General features: G+C 26.5%; 2 protein-coding genes across 3 annotated transcripts in view; one reads left to right on the forward strand and one right to left on the reverse strand.

Moving 5' to 3' along the window:
• Positions 1 to 3,425, reverse strand: part of LOC107445049 (Elongator complex protein 4) — a 30,226-nt gene extending 26,801 nt beyond the window's left edge. Inside the window, exon 1 of the mRNA XM_071185397.1 lies at positions 3,127 to 3,425. Coding sequence (XP_071041498.1) covers positions 3,127 to 3,268 — 142 coding nt within the window. The 5' untranslated portion in view covers positions 3,269 to 3,425. The remainder of the gene's footprint in view (positions 1 to 3,126) is intronic.
• The window catches only part of LOC107445031 (beta-galactosidase), a 33,661-nt gene that overhangs the window by 6,483 nt on the left and 9,458 nt on the right, over positions 1 to 17,720 (forward strand). Inside the window, exons 1-9 of one of the 2 annotated variants that reach the window (XM_043049941.2) lie at positions 3,221 to 3,757; positions 6,017 to 6,186; positions 8,828 to 8,978; positions 9,065 to 9,128; positions 10,514 to 10,608; positions 10,982 to 11,165; positions 13,337 to 13,517; positions 15,675 to 15,715; positions 16,648 to 16,766. In XM_043049941.2, coding sequence (XP_042905875.1) covers positions 3,707 to 3,757; positions 6,017 to 6,186; positions 8,828 to 8,978; positions 9,065 to 9,128; positions 10,514 to 10,608; positions 10,982 to 11,165; positions 13,337 to 13,517; positions 15,675 to 15,715; positions 16,648 to 16,766 — 1,056 coding nt within the window. In that variant the 5' untranslated portion in view covers positions 3,221 to 3,706. Of the gene's footprint in view, positions 1 to 3,220; positions 3,758 to 6,016; positions 6,187 to 8,827; positions 8,979 to 9,064; positions 9,129 to 10,513; positions 10,609 to 10,981; positions 11,166 to 13,336; positions 13,518 to 15,674; positions 15,716 to 16,647; positions 16,767 to 17,720 lie in introns of those variants that run through there. The other variant, XM_071185396.1, reaches the window with a different exon arrangement.

Raw genomic sequence — 17,720 nt, forward strand, 5'->3', positions numbered from 1 at the left:
TTACTTGTAATTATGTATATTTATACGTTTTATGTGCATACGTACATATAACTATTTTTTTGTACATCCATGCACTACATGCGCTTAAGTATTAACAAAGTATGTAGTTATACAAGTACATACGTACGTTGTACATAGGTACATACTTTGCGCGTACATATATCGATGCACATGTAAATGTATGCGTTTTATTACCCGTAATCGTTTTCGTTGTGATTACTTGTAATCGCAATTACTTGGAATCATGATTACAAGTAATTGATTACTGTAATCGACTATGTAATCATGATTACAGCTGTAATCAAAATTTTTTGAAAGTTGTAATCACGGTTACAAGTAATTGATTACTGTAATCGACTATGTAATCATGATTACAGCTGTAATCAAACTTTGTAATCATGATTACAAGTAATTGATTACTATAATTGAAAAATGTAATCGATTACATTTTCGCTCAACTCTGATATAATCGAAAATTTTGATTACTTGAAATCGCGATTACTTGAAATCGCGATTACTTGAAATCGCGATTACTTGTAATCGTGATTACAAGTAATTGATCACATAGCTGTAATTATTTGTTATCAATTGCAGTTGTAATCGATGGCCAACTCTGGTATGTATATATGTGTAGNTTATCAACTCCTGTATCAGTGTTACTTATATAGAAAAAATAGAATTTGAAATGAAAATCTTAAAAAAAATAATTAAAACATCAGCAAACCTTCAAGTACCCTCTTCATAGTAAGTGGTAAGAAATTGCCTGACCTCGAGTGTCCTGTTTTAGCTAACAAAAAACTATTTAAACATTTTGGAAGCATCAGAATTATACGGAACAATATCTTATTTGTTTAAATAGCAATGGGGAGCAATATCTTATTTTTTTAGATAGCAATGTCAGAAGCTTAAATATGTACATGTGCAAAATAGTACTTTTTGTGCATAAAACCCCTATAATTTCAAAACTATTTTGCCGATCAATTTAAAGGATTTAGCGTAAAAATCTAAATGCGTTCGTCATAGTCCATTTAATAATTCGCAACAAAAACGGCTTTTAACAACAATAAATTGTTTAAAGAAGTATTTTTATTTTCTCACAGGAATTTCAGATAAAAACACAATTGACACTACTGAGACTGTTATTGAGAATTCTTAATTTTTGAAAGCTTACTCTTATTTTTCCCAGTAAGTTTTCAAAAAAAGAAGAAAAAGAGAAAAAACTGGAACAGTTAAAAAATAATTGTTACGAAAAAAAAAATACTTGTCAGCCATGTTTAAATTCAATTTCGCGGCATTTTTTGCACACGGAACTTTCTTTTCTCGAAACAAAGGTGTAGCGTGAGGGGGGAACACGCTTTTTGTTTTTTTGAAAACTGCTCTTTTATTTTAGTAATATATATAGTATATATATACATTTATTAATAAATATACGCTAATATAAAGAATTAATATGCATATATACAAAAAAATTAAAGTAAAGAAACAGTTTTGTATGAAAAAAGAGCATGCCCCCCCCCTCGCTCATGCTACGCATATGGAGACACGTGAACGACCGTCATCTTGTTCAACAATTGGCGGGTAATTTAGAGCGGTCATTCAGTTTTGCTATAATGTTGAATAGGCATGTTCACGTGTAATTTTTCTCTATGTTATAACGTTTGGCATTTTTAAATAAATTTTATTATTTCAATTTTCGAATTATAACTTCGACAGTACTAATAATTTTAATTTCATTTTTTAGAAATTACCCTTCTGCATTTTAATTAAAGCATAATTATTATTTTTTAATATGAAGTCAATGCTGAGCAAAGGATTAAGCTTTTAAGAACTGTATTCACCAAGTATTTTATAAATTATTTATAATCAACTTAATAAATTTGTAATCCGATAATTGAAAATCAAGAATATGCCTACTTCCTCCCCCCGGGACATTTTTATTTATGTCTTTCCTTTTCCTTCAATACAGCCGTGATTTATTTATATATCTAAGGATAATTTCATTGAAAGAGCTGGTAAGTAATTTTACAATAAGTTTGAACTTTTTTTTCATAAAAGAAAATACTTAGTTTACGTTTTTATTAATAACATTAAGTGCTTATTAGTTCAAAAAACTCGAGATTTGTGTTTTGAATCTATTTCCTTTTTTGGAAAAACTTCACCAATTTAGAATAATATGTAACAAGAATTTATTTTAAAAATTATAATTTCTTCTTCTTTAATGTTTAATTACAATAATTTTTTGTCAGAACAGTGTTGCATGAGTTAGAATAAAGGTTTTGTTTTAAACGTATTTTGCTAATCAATAATTAGCAACTTTAAAAGAAATACTAAAAAACTTTTTTTTTAAATATACTCATTTAAAAGATTGTTGTTCTTTCCCTAAATTAAAACTAAGTCTCTTTGTTTTTATATTTGTTTAGTTTCCAATTCAAACAAAGGGAGAAAGGATCTGGTTTGTTTCTTTCGTAATTCAAACAACTCCTACATCATGAAGCCCATCCCACTCCAGACGATTTGCGAAAACGTCCTTTTTGGCCACGCCCCCTCAAAAAACTCCCCGCAGGCACTCGTAGGGATCTCGCCAAATTTTGGCGTAGATCACGATACGGAAATCATCCCCAATGTAAGAAAAGATACATCAAAAATTATAAATTTAAAAAAATAGAGGCATGCACTAATATTGGGGATTCCATATCAGTACTTGCTCCAAAATAGTAACAGAGTTTAGCTCAAAACTTGTAGTGGCAAGGGAGAAATGGAATCAATTTTGCCAAATAAAATAATCATGATTTGAAATGGAAGTACCCGCATTTAAGATTGTGATACAGTAGGATCTCCATAAACTGAACACTACTGGTACAATGCTTAAATGTTCAACTTACTAAGAGAAAAGGGTCATTAGTTTTTTTTAATCATATCTTATATCATGTTATTCATGCACAGATAATCATTCAAATTACAGATAACTACAAGTTAATCTTTTTAATCTAGTACCAAAATTGTTACCTGATTTTTAAGTAGTCACATATTATAATTAAAGTTTCACAAAAATTTGCTGCTATGAAAATTACATCCATTAAATTCAAAACTATCTTGGTACAAAAGTAAAATTGCTACATAAATTACCTATAAAGAAATCTAATGTAGAAAGACCAGTAGATGTAAGAAGTTGTGCATTGTGAGTTGAAACTCTAGTGCCTGGAATGCTCTTAATATCAGCACCTTTCTTCCGAAAACTTGTAAAAGCTCGAGGAGCAGAAATACTCATGACTCGGTTTAATTAAAAAATAAATTATGATAAATCTTGAATTGAAAATTCTAGATTTAAAATGTTTTATCGCAGACCATGCTTTACTTTATTTATTTATCAATTGTATATTTCGACTACCTAATTCTGTGCTTCTAAATATCAGTCTAATCTCATTAAAGAGCAAAAGTTATTTCAAAATAAGCTTTAGAAGCATAAAAATAGACCGCCGGAAACGTCATAATAAACAAACAAACATGTTACCATGGTTTAGTTTGACAGGATAGTTGATTATATTTGTTATCTTTTAACTTTCTTATTATTTGTTATCTATATCTAATGTTATTTTTGATAACTTAGATTTTAACTCTTTATATGCATTCATATAAGTTATCTTTGAGAGGGAGTAGATTTTGACTGAAATTATTTTCAAGAATATCTTTATTGGATGAAAAAAAAATGAATAGACTTTTACTCTGTTTTACTCTTATAACATTTTACGTTTTCACGGTATGTATCTTGGCAGGTTTTATAGCTATTGTGTATAAGGAATTTATCAATTTCGAAGAACTTTAAATAGTTATAATATTAAACGTTTCTTATGGCTTATGCAAATATTTTTACACGTATATGCGATACCAAGCTTCAAATATGTCAAATTTTTTAGTATTATTTATAACTTAGCGTGTTTTGTATTGAACGATATTCATGTTTCATCTTCTTTCGTGTTTCTGGTTGCTTAGCAATGCTAAATCAGGTCTATGAAATCTGTCATTCTAAGAAAATCTAATACTAGAATGTCAGTAACATAATCATAGATGTTGAAAAGCTGACAGATTCTGTTCTCAAAAAGAAATTACTGAAGCACCAAAAATAGAAGTCTGACTTGGCTCCATCACCTCAAGCATTAGCTGGGCAATGTCTGATATGCACTAATAGATCCAGAAAATTTAATAATAAAAAATAAAAAAATAATAGTCTTGTGAGGATGTTAAGAAACATTTTTTCTTCCGACTAAACTTGACTGTCGAAGGAATGAATACTGGAAAAAAAATTCTGAATATGATTTTAATCTCTTTTATTAATCACAATTTGACTGTGGCATTTTAATTTTTCTAATGATTATTATTATTATTTTGTTGATAAAATTATGCCAATATGATTTTGAAGTCAGTATTTTGCAGGAGGTAGTCTAGTATTACCTATAAATTTGCATGTTTTAAAATTTTAATAAATATATTTGTTTATTTATAATTTATGTTAATAATTTTTAGCATCATTCAAAATGGTTTTTGTAAATTAAGACTGTAATGAAACGAAATTTAAAATCTAAAGGAAGAGAAATGTGTAGTTTTAAATTATTTTCTGAAAACCAAAAATTGCATAATTTATTACTTTACATTTTTGAAAAATAAACTTCATGGAAGTTCTAAAAATTATATAGCACAATATCTCCTAATCTTATTAAAAAAAAACTGCCTTTTTATTTTCTGTTTATTTTAAAAGGCATAGTTTTGTAAAGACACTCTGTTGTAAAGATCTTATTAATTACAAAAAGGAAAAAAAAAATGCAAATCAAAAATTTACCCTGAAATTCAAGATGATAGGAAAGGTCTGTATTTGGGAGGAAAAAAACATAGAAAAAAATTCGATAAATATATAAGACAAACTAGTTCATTTTAAGTTTTGTTCTAGCAATATTTTCTTTATTCTGTGTACTAATATTATGATGTCATAATTAATATTTCATTCACAATTTTGTTTCTTAATTTGATAATCAATTTATGTGTGTTTACTTTCTTTTAATTTAAGCATAATCAAAAATATATATCTTTTATTATTATGCATATTCTAATAACTTTATGTGAATTTATTGCATATAGTATATTTTATTGTTAAAATTAAACTATGAAATTTCCTAAACTATATTTCCGTGTATACCAGGCAAATAATTACAGACTTTCCACGGCGCCGAGAAAACCTGGAATCATCAGGGTATTTGGTATAAAAAGTCAGGGAATAATTTAATTTTATGCAAAAATTAGAAAAATCTTGCAACAAATCTGGAATATAATCAATTTCATTATTGACTGTAAATTTACGCAATTAATGCTGTTCAAAGTGCTTAACTCTAACATCTATTTTTATTATTTCTTGTAAAAATTCTGCTGATTGCTTATTTTTTTTTCTCTCTTTTTTTAGAATTATTGTAACTCCTTAATAATTTCAATTAAAAGATATTTTTATCTTTAAAATGTATCTTTATTGAAAAATACATATATACTGCATAAAAGATTCATATTTCGAAAATTATTTTCATATGTAACCATATTTGTAGTTTAATAATGCTAAGTCTTTTAAAAATTAACCTTTGTATATAAATTTTGGTTTTTAATCACAAATTAGATATAAGATGGTTCAATATATTACTGATGTGACTCTTAATAAAATGTGTTTCATTGAAATTTTAAATTTTTCAACTTATGTGCAAAATATTGTTTTTATCTGTAATATGCATACTTGAGTATTATTAAACCTACATGGTAAGCCTTTGACTAGTTTAATTTTGTCTCTTTCTAAATCTTATATTTAGCATATTTTCTGTGAAAATGAAAGTTTCATAGTTTATAGAAATTGGAAATTTTCTTGGAAAACCTGGAAAAGTCAAGGAGTTTTATTTCTAAAATTGATTTCTTGAATTAACAATACCACCTATATAATAAATTTATTTAAAATGCCTTATATTTTGTTTGTAAAATTTTCCTCCAGGTCAGTGCACAACAAACCTTTTCTGTTGATTATGAAAACAATTGTTTTTTGAAAGATGGAAAACCATTTAGATATGTCTCTGGTTCCATTCACTATTTCCGTGTTCCATCTGACTTTTGGTATGATAGGATTTATAAAATGAAGATGGCTGGACTGAATGCAATTCAAACGTAAGTTATTTTACATCAGTTTCATTTATAAATAATCTCATTGAGTAACTCAGAACAATTTTAAATTTATTAATAATTTTATAATTTATTTTAATTAATTTTTCATTAGATTGTTTTACAGTTTATGGTGTTATTGTATTCACATTGTAACTCTCAACTGATAATTTAAAATAGTATAATTTATTTCTACTAAAGTTATTACACCCTTGATTTAAATTATTGCATACTTATTAACCTTCGCTACATGATATTTCAGATACTCATTTAAAAAATACGGGTGGGAAATTTAACCTAGCAGTTGTTTTTGTTTATTTTTATCGTTTAAATTAAGGGTTGAAAAACTCGCTCTTTGTTAAAATTCTATGCACTATGTTATGCTCTGTGACAGAATCGTGGCGACATTGTCGCAGAATGTTACTGTGTTCTTGCTGAAGAATTTTTCCTTTGGGAAATAAAAAATTTTGCTTTTCTTTTCTGCAGAAATTTTCTAAAGATTTTATCTTTTCTTCAGAATTATATTCAAAAGATGCCTTTCTCGCGCTTCGGAGAAGGGAAAAAATTAGTTGTGACTTTACTATTCTCATTGGGGAATAATAAAAAATAAAGAATAATGAAGTAAAAAGTTTGGTTTTCTTTGAAATTTTCGTTCCAATTCTTCATGCAGTTATTACTACTGATTTCCACATAGCTTTTAAAATCCGATATTATTTATCACAACAACTATATCTCGAAATGAAAACACGCATTTAGTAAACCCTTTTTGAAGAGTCCGATTCCCGTGATTTTGTCGTCCATCTTTTTTATTGGCATTTACTGCTACAAATTTTACAATATTATTTTTTTAATGGATGATGAATTATAAAATGTGAAAAAGGAAGTGATTAGTGTGTTATCTTTCTACAAAATGCGAGAATATCGACCATTATATTAGAATAAAAAAAATCACATATTCAATTAAAAAAATTACTTTATTTGATCTAATTTTCATTTATTTATTTCATTAATTTACATTTTTTTGAAGTTACTGTTATAATTTTTTTTGAAGTTTGTATATTTATTACTGTTAATCATTTTGCAGAAAGATATTATTATAAAAGAGGTAATCGCAGAAAGCCTGAAAAAATTCTGCCTCAATGATGTTATGTATCATTTAGACTTAGTAAATGTGTTTTACATTCATTCAATGTGTTATTTATGTGTGACATTTATTTAATGTGTGCTTGCCATTCTATGCATGGCATATTTCAGAAGAGAACATCTTTCTCATTTTAATTTTTAGAATGAAGGAAAAAATAATAGTGATAAAAAAATTATCATCAAAGACTTTAGATATCTGAGATTAAAGAACTGGAATAAATAACAGAATTAAATACGTGTGTCTTTAGATGCCTAACAATTAATAATCTGATTTCTAACCATTTAAATAGCTAACAAAAAGTACCATAATTTTCAAAAGCTATTGTTTTATTTGAAAAATTAACTTTAAAAAAATTAGCGATCTATTAAAGAAAATTATCAATAAAGTTTTAGAAATTTATACAAAAATCAAGGGTTTATCTCTAAGTTGACAACACTTGAGTTATAAGTAAATCTATTCAATCTATTGTTTTCATTTAAAATCTAAAAAACTACAGATTAGATCTGTATATTTTTAAAGCAAATAAAGTTTCTTAATCAAGTAAAAAACTACTGTTTTTTTAGATAACAATCAATAACATTCTGATAATAATCTAATCAATCATTTAAATGTTTTAATTTTTACAGAACACAAAGTTGTATTCATCCAACTTTGTGGTTTTAAGTAAATGCAAAAAAATGTTTTGTAAATATAAAGTATTTTATTATTAAATGATAAAAATATAGTTACAAATTGTATTATGATAAATGGATGATGTATTAATAATAAAAAATAATTTAGTGAATAAGCATTTTATTCATAGTAATTTAATGATATCCATACATGAACATTTTATCCATAGTGATATAATGATTAATGATCATTTAATAATAATTTTATTCATGGAAAAAACGTTTTTCTCTTAAAGTAAATATAAATTTACTTTATATACATTTTGTAATGAGATACTAAATGAACCTTACCACAGTTTAGTGGAATCAATTGGTGATCCAACTTCAATTTTCTTTTCATATCTCCTCAAAAAACTATAAATACTTCAAATAGGTGTTAGCAATTGTTGGGTTTTATGAGTTATTATTCTGAAAAATTACATTACATATAGTAAATAATAAAGGCAGCTATCAAAATATAAGCAATTTTCCATGTAAAATATCAGATAGAGAAGATTATAGACCAAGGTCTAAATTAAAAAATACTGTACTGTTAAAATTTATTTTTTTTAAAAAATTATATTGCTAACATATATGTGGAAGGAAAAATAATGAATTTTTTTTAAATAAAGTACAAACAGAAAATTTTAAAGATTCATAATGAACGGAATGTTTCATAATAAAATACTCAAGTTTTTTTTAATTAAATAATTTAATTTTTAAACTTTGAACAAATTCAAAAGATGTACCAGTAAACTTTTTATTTAAAAAAAAAGAAAAAAAAATCTACATTATTCATTATTTTCTTACAAGTTTTTATTGTTCAAATTAATTTGAATTGTGGTTTAATTAGGTATGTAGAATGGAATCATCATGAACCTGAACCAGGTGTTTATAATTTTAAAGGCAACTATGACTTACCAAAATTTTTAAAAATTGCAAAAGAATTGGATATGGTTGTTATTTTACGTACAGGTCCTTTTATTGATGCTGAAAGAGATATGGTGAGTTATAAAAACACAACTATGTTGTTCATTTTAAATTACTGTGAATATTGTAAAGATCTAAGACATTTATTTTTATTTTTTAGGGTGGCTTGCCTTACTGGCTTTTGAGAATTGATCCCAAAATGAAATTAAGAACCTATGATTCTAGTAAGTATTTAAATATTTTCTATTAAGTCAATTTTTAAAAAAAATCCTGAATTTTTTTAACCCTGAGTTGCAATGCCTTTGTTTAAATATTTTGTTCTAAATGATGCCTCATCATAAAAGTTTTTCTGAAGTAGCCATTTAACCTCTTTCTTAAGAGACATTGAAGAATAAATTTAATCTCTTTCTTGAAAAGCTGCAACTTCATCTACATAAACTGCAACTGATAATGTGAATAATGATTATTCTTTCTTTTATTAAATTAGGATTATGGCATTGAATCTGTGGTATTTATTTTTTCTTGTGAAATTTGCAAACCATTTTGTTGAGTACTTTGTCTCTCCATTCCACTATTTCAAGAAGTACATGAATTCAGATTCATTTTTCTAATGATATAAAAATGACTGTTTCATCTCGTTTTATTAAATTAATAATTATTTCAATTACGTCTTTAGAATACAGAATTATATTAAAAAAATTGTTTTACAATTATATTAACAATTGTAGAATTATTTTATTGATTCAAGATTTTTTTTTGTTAGTAACGATCTACTTCAAAAAAATCTTTCTCTTAAATATAATATAATATACTTTATGAAAATTAAAATATCTGAAACATAATAAACTTCCATTTTGTTTTAATGTGTGTAAATGGACATTATATAAATCAAATGATGTTAAAAGTTATATATTGTATATGAACCTCATTATAAACACTGTTTAAAAATTACAAAGGGTAAAATTTTTGTTAAAACGTTTCAGTGTGAATTGGTCACATTCTACCTTGATCTGTTAGATAAATGGTAAAGCGGAGATGATTAAAACTGATAGTGGCTACACCACTCTAAAGGGGTTCAAATATGATATTGTAGCATGGTTATTAACAATCAAGGTTTTATTTTTGATGATGTAGAAACTATCCAAAAATTCAGGTAAATGCATGAAATACATTTACTTTGAATGATGTGATGCATGCCCTTCTGTCAAACAATATTTGAAAAAACATTTTTCAAATATTTATAAATCATTAAATTTTTCATTTTCTAACACTTACTGTCATTTTACCATAATTTTTACCTTAAACTGTACATTTATCTCTTTAGTATGATGTAATCTATGTTGGATTAAATCATCTCTGTTTAATCATCTCTGCCATTAAGAACCAATAAAAGTGTACCAGTGTAAAACCAAAACACATATAGTTCTCCATTGAAATTTTACCATTTGTGATCTTTAATGTTGTTTTTGTGGATATTTAATATTATCGTAAAGAGTTACTTTTGTAATTTTATACATTATGTACATGTTTATTATTTTCTATTAATCTGTTAAAAATTATGTTTAACATAGGTATTGTTTTTCATTAATTATTTTTCAACTTGTTTTAGACTACATTAAATATGTTGACAAATGGTACAGTGTTCTACTTCCTGTCATAGAGCCTTTCTTATATAATAATGGAGGTCCTATAATTACAGTTCAGGTAACATGTTTTTAGAATTTTTAAAAAACTACTATTCTTCCTTTTTTTTTCTGTGGCAGACTGGACTATTTAGGAGTCAGGAAACTGGCCTTGTGTCAGAAAGGTTCTGGGTTTGAATCCTGGGCTAGACATGGATGTTCTTTCATTCTTTGTACTATCTGTCCTTACTGTGGAAGCAACGTTGACCCACCTAATATGATACCCCTGAAACAGCAGCCAACAAATCTGCCCTCTAAATGCCTGATTTCACAAAATGTTAACCATTTTTCTGGATAATTTTTAATTAATCACATTAATTTGTTTTTATTAACTCTCTGTTTGTTTTAATATCTAGAAATTCTTATTCTCATTTTTTTTTATAATTTGTTTTCAGATTGAAAATGAATATGGTAGTACTGGTCTCTGTGATGCTCAGTACAAATCTCATTTAAGAGATTTTTTTAACCGATATTTGAAAAACAAAGCAGTTTTATTTACTACCGATGGTGGTGGCTGTGAAAACTGCATACGTTGTGGAAGAACAGATGAAGTACTCGCTACTATTGATTTTGGAACAGGTAATTAGTGCGTTTTGATAGAGGCTTTATAAATTTTTTATTTAATAAAAAAATCTGTACAGTCTTTGATACATATTTTGAAATTCGTTTTAAGGGTCTAGGTGGTTTTGATTTCATTGTGAAAGCATCAACGTACAACTTTGTTTCATGACTTTGATAAAATTAGCACAGTGTCCAGAATTTTTTACTTTAGTTTATTATAAGCACCGACATTATTTAAATTGGACAATAAAGAGTACTTTATTTCACTTGAAGAAATTGAGGAATTCAAAGTTATTTTCTAAATTAAAATGAAAACTTAATTTTTTGTATTTTTTTGAAAAAAATTATTTTCACCAAAAAATAAATAAATAAAATAAAATATTCACCAATATTCAAGAGTTAAAACGAGTAGATTGTTTTGTTTAAATCAGAAACCAAGTTTTAATGTAGTAAGTGTATTTGAAATCAAGAAATTTCTTGAGGAAGGTAAACAGAATTTGAATTAAGAAAAAGAGAACTTAACTAGAAGGAGAACTTTTAAATTTAAACATACAGTTGGACTTCTATTTAACGAACTTCCATTTTGCGAATTTTTTTGAGGAACCAGGAACATTTTGGAAATTTCTTTGTAAAATAACTTCCAAATAGCAAAGTGAATTTTCTATTTAACGAAATTTTCTTGGAGATCCACTTTCCCTATTTCCAAAGATATATTTCAGAACATTTCAAACTTGTTAACGCATTTTATGGGGGAAATGACCTTTTGATTTTCTAAGCCACTTAACTTTTAGAGAAAGTAGTAAAATCTCTTTCCCTTTTTGTTTACGTTTCAAACGAAAAGCTCGGACAAAATTAACGGATTTTATCAGTAGCAATTAAACAAAAGAACGCATGTCGAGATGTATGTTTAAAATTACTTTATATTACATTTACTTTATTAAATTATTAATTTATTACTTTAGTAAAATTAATGTATTAAAATTACTTTATGCAGTTATAATTTTATACAGCAAATAATTTTATCATAATTATAATTTATAATTTTATCATAAATTTAGCTTTTTTTAGTATATAGTGTATGTAGCATGCTAGTTTAACATTGCATAATGTTTTGCTCTATTCTTGCTTTCCATGCAGATTTCTTTTATGGCTAAAATTAAAAAATAAATACTAAATACTAGTTTACAAGATAAAGGTGTAACAATTGCTATTTTAATTATGTCTAGTGTTTATGAATTTAAAACCTGTTTTGTGTTGTTTAAGTATTTCAAACGGTGAATTTCTATTTAACGAATTTTCCACATAATGAACTTACTATCATGATTTAGCAGCTTCGTTAAATAGAGGTCCGACTGCATTTGTATTCTGTAAAGCTCTATATATCTTTGTTAATTTGAACTCAAGATATTTCAAATAATTCAATAATTGATTGAATGGATGAAAATTACTATTTTGATGTCAAAAACGAGCTTTTACTTGATTCATTAAATCAATATAAAAGAAATGAAATTTTTTTCCTGTTTTCCACTGTTTAAGATTTAAAAGGAAAAGAAGACTGCACTCAGAAACCTAGATAAGTGTTCCACTATAACTTTTTAATTTATTTTTGCATTAATTTGAACAAAAATAAAAGCATTAAAAGTTCTATCATAAGTAGCAATGAAATCTGAAAGAAACCAAAACAAATTAAAATAACACAAGCTGTTTTTTCAAGTTTGCAAAAAATATTAAAGTATCAGGAAGTGAAAGGTATGTACACTGAATATAAGCAAAAAACCTTGAATGTGTCTAATAATGAAGAAACAATCTAAGTATGTAAGCAAATTGACAGATCTATACAAAATACAATCAATATAAATATCATGCACATTTATGTATTATAAATATGTCTTTTTATGTTAATCAATTAATCAACTGTTAATAAGTTTCATTTTTTAAAGCAGGCTCTTTTTTTGATATATTAAAAAATATCAAAAGCTGAAATGTTGCTGGCTCTAAAAATTCTGAATATGTTGTCCTCTTTCCCTGCCATTTTACATACACACATAAAACATTGTTTTATATTTTTGTGTGTTCATATTTATTGAAAGTATTAGTATGTAGCAGTGGTAGTTCATCAATTCTTCTGAATTAGTGTTTATTATTTATTAGGGAAATAAGCAGCATCTTTGACATCCTTCATTTTACAGGTGCAAATGTTACGAGTTTATATCAATCACTACGCTGGCATCAAGCAAGAGGACCATTAGTGAATTCTGAATTTTATCCTGGTTGGTTAGATCACTGGGCTCAACCTCATGCTAACGTCAGCAGTGAGGCTATTGTCAAGACATTAACTGACATGTTAAATGCCAATGTCTCTGTGAATGTGTGAGTTTTCTCGTAAGCTTATTATTCTTAAACAGCTTGGTATATATTTTACATAAGTTTTGAATTGAATAATGTCACTATCTTGATAAATAGATTTATAGTTTTATTATTTTGCTACTTTTTTTACTTTTATTTACCGCTTTATTTTGTATTATTTTTTTTAAATAATGTTTATACAGACTTTAACTTAGTAATTTAATTCTCAATATGTTGTTTTCCTTAATCCTTAAGTGATATGCTCACTTAACTGAAGTGTAATCTAACCTTGGCATTACAAATTTGAAGGCAGAAACTAAACATCTCGTGATGTAGAAAAATTAGGGTGTTGAAAATTAATAACTGTACATGCATTTTAAAATGTATGAAGTACGTTGTAATTCCTAAACACAAAAACAATAACCTGCAAAAATTATTTAGAAACACATACATTATTTCTGCACCAAGTCCCGCAGTGGGCTGATTGTAAAGACACAGTTTCCAGTAAAACGCTAAAGTCAAGCATCACTTTGATCAGCCTGCGTGGGGACCAAGGGTGCGCAGTATCGGTCCTCGTTAAACTATTCTCCCCTAAACTGCTCAACTTTGCGCACACTGTTCTGGCTACCAAAACAGGGAAGCCATCTCCTCTACAGAGGATCAAAATTGCGATGGCGTGTCTTTGGATCATCCTTGGGGATGTTTCTCAGACCGTCGCCAATAGCCCGTTGTGCAGCTCTATCAGACATAAATAAAGTACCTACCTATTTTTGCACCAAGATTTCTTTGTTTGAAGATAAAATTTACTTGCGTGCAAAATTGCCAGAATGAGCAGGATTCTGATCTATATATGGGTGATTCTCTTGAAACATGACAAATCGGACCAAAAAATTTCTTCAAATTTAAAGTCTTCAAAATAATCTAAAATTTTTGTATACTTCTTTAGCTACACTTATTAATATCTTATAGACAGCAGCGTAGTTTATTGACATTTGCTCGAGAAAAAAAATAAAATAGAAATTCACCAAATCTTGAATGCTAGAAAATGACATATTATTTTAGAAGTTTAAAAAACAGTCATTTTAAGTTAATAGTAAGTAACTCAACTTAAGCCTTTATGTTAGATGGACCATGAATTGCTTAAATTAATTCTTTTTATCCACTGTAGAAAGAAACAAAAAAAATTTTTGTTGCTGATACATACAGAATAAAATTGTGTATAATTATCAATCATTAAATAAATAAATAACTTTGATTACATCCAAGCATATTACAATCAAACATAAACTTGATATTAGGTTAATATTTGATTTCCCTCCTTACAGTATTAGCAGTTAAAAAGAATTTTTAGTAACACTTCAATGTCCTGGCATTCATAAGCCAGGAAAATGACAGCCAGGATAATGACAAATTCGTCATTTTATAGCATGTAACTTTACTTTAATTTAATGAATTTACTTTAATTTATTGAAAATGACAGATTTTCATGGGACAAGCAAATTATTGACAGAAAAAATTATTTTAAATGAAGTTTTAGTAAACAATACCCTGTGCGTATATTCTAAAAATGCTTACATTGGATAAGATAAAAAAAAAATTAGATTTTGAAAAATGTATGGGAAGTTTTGAAGCTAGTTATTATTGGAAATATTGTTTGGGACATGCCAGGAAAATGACATTTTGATATTCAATTAAATTTTTTAAGTATACAAAACAGTCAATGCTAGTGCAAAGTCATTTTAAAATGCTAACAGCAATGCTATTTATTAATTTTTTTAAAAAAAAGTTATTTTAGTATTATAGAATTAGATCTTGGAGCAAGGGACAGTGAATTGCCATGTTTCGTGAGAATCACCCATTTACATAAGATTCTTAACATAATATTGGGGGAAAAATTGGGGGTTTTTTTTTGCATTTTTTTTCTCCTAGAAAACATTTTGTTAAAACAAGGATCAACACAAAAATTAATTTATACTTAAAAAAATATTTTTTTACCTATATTTGTTAGAATAAATGCCATATAAAGTTCTAAGGTTATCTAAACTATAACAGACAGTATAAACATCTTTACAATATAATCGTCTTCAATTGAAATAAATTTCTTAATAATGCATATAATGGGATATAAGTTTTATGCTATATTTTTTCTTTCATTACATTTTTGTCTTTTTTTCTTCATAGATATATGTTTCATGGAGGAACTTCTTTTGGATTTACTGCAGGTAAGGAGTAAATTTGAAATTTTTTGTGACATGGTAGTGTAGATTTAACTCAATCAGTGTTTAATTGACTTATGATCAAACATTGAAATATAAAAGAAGTATTTTATTTTTATTTGCAAATAACTGGTATAAACATAAATTTGTCTTCTAAATAAATTAAAAATGATTAAAGTAGGGCAATGTTTTATACCACATTTTATTATACTGGCAAAAGTATTTGTATTTTGCAATCAAATAAATTTTTCTTCAAATATATTTAATCTTATTTTATCACTGAGAAAAAAAATATATAAAAAAGTTAAATTGCTGTAGACAATTTCAAAATTTGCAAAAGAAGTTTTTCAAATGTTATATTTTCTACTCCATATACCAAAGGAAAAATAAATTATTTTTTTAAACATGTTTTTACTTATTAAAAAACAATGCAAGAAACTCCAAGAACAGTGGTGGTGTGCATGTGTCCTTAAAGGCTTTCTCACTTTGATTTTCTCAATTATTATTTTTTAAATCTATTTTTAAGAGCTGTTACATCACATAGTAGCATTAAATATTCATATTTGCAATAATTGGGAAAAAACTTAAAAGATAGTTGTTGTTTTTTAAACTTTTTAATGAAATTTTGTAGTAATAGTGTTCACTGAAAGATTTTTCAATTTCTGACTTTACCATTTCATTTATATTATGTCGGGTTGAAACTAGTTTGAGAATAAACATGGAATTGAAATAAAGAACTAAATCTTTTGTCTTCTGGAAATGTTATTCTAAGAATGATGATTGGGAGAATGACAATCTACGATTACAATTCTATCAATTAATAATTTTGCAGATTCATTAGTATTAAAGTATAATTTATTTAATCGCTGTAGTAGTTAAATATTTTTCTTTTTAACATTCCATTTTGAAACTTATAAAGAAATGAATATTCTGGATAGGTTCGAATATTGGCAGCACTTTCCAAGCATGCCCTACAAGTTACGATTATGATGCTCCATTAAGTGAAGCTGGCGATCCAACTCCAAAATACTTTGCCATGAGAGAAGCAATTGGCAAAGTAAGTGCTTTCTCTTCAGTACTTTTTTGCTAGGCCTTATTGACCCAGTCTAAATTATTTTAACTTGAAAAAAGGGATAACATTATTTTGAATAATGTTTTGTAAAAATTTCTGAAAACTGAGTGATTGGTAATTTCTGATTTCAAATTTTGAAGTATTCTATTAATTTATTTTCTCTGAATCAGCGCATACTGCACAATTAATAAAACATATTTTCAATGTACTGTGTTTTTTAGTTATATCATACAAGCAAGCTTAGTCCCTTTTAGCATCCCCTGAAGAAAAACAATTTACAATAGCTTAAAAAATGTCTATTTATGAAATATCTGAAAAAGAAAAAGAATTTTAAAAAAGAAAATTTATACTTAATTTAAAGTATTTTAATCAATTACAATTTAAGATGCAAATATTCCTCCGCATTGTCTTAGTTATAGCAATGGGTGTTAAAGACAAAAAAACTTTTTTTTGTTTTGTTTCTCTTTTATGCAATTTAGTGTTTTTTAAACAATTATGCAAGTTGAAAAGGAGTGCAATTTTTTATTAACAAAGTTTTTATGTACTTCTACATTATCATTTTGTACTATTTTATAAAGTCAACGCACTTTAATGTGAACCCCCATTACTGCAACTTTTCCATTATAACGACATATACGCAAAAATTCTTAGGAAATTAATCCATAAACAGGTGTTACACATTTTTGCGCTTTGAAAACTAAAATTTTTTCATTGAGTGTAAGTCAATGGGTAACAAATTTTTGTGGGAAATATTCAAATAATTTTTTCTTTCAGCGTTATCCGCTCAATAAGAATTAAAATCTTAGAAAGCACTTTATTTACGATAATTAAAAATCATGATGTAATTCTGAAGACAAGAGAACAAGGTGAAAGAAAATTTAAAAATTTAGAAAAAGTACTGACTGAAAAACTTTCTAAAAATTATGCAGAATATTAATA

Source organism: Parasteatoda tepidariorum, chromosome 9 (genome assembly GCF_043381705.1).
Source record: "Parasteatoda tepidariorum isolate YZ-2023 chromosome 9, CAS_Ptep_4.0, whole genome shotgun sequence".
Classification (NCBI taxonomy): domain Eukaryota; kingdom Metazoa; phylum Arthropoda; class Arachnida; order Araneae; family Theridiidae; genus Parasteatoda; species Parasteatoda tepidariorum.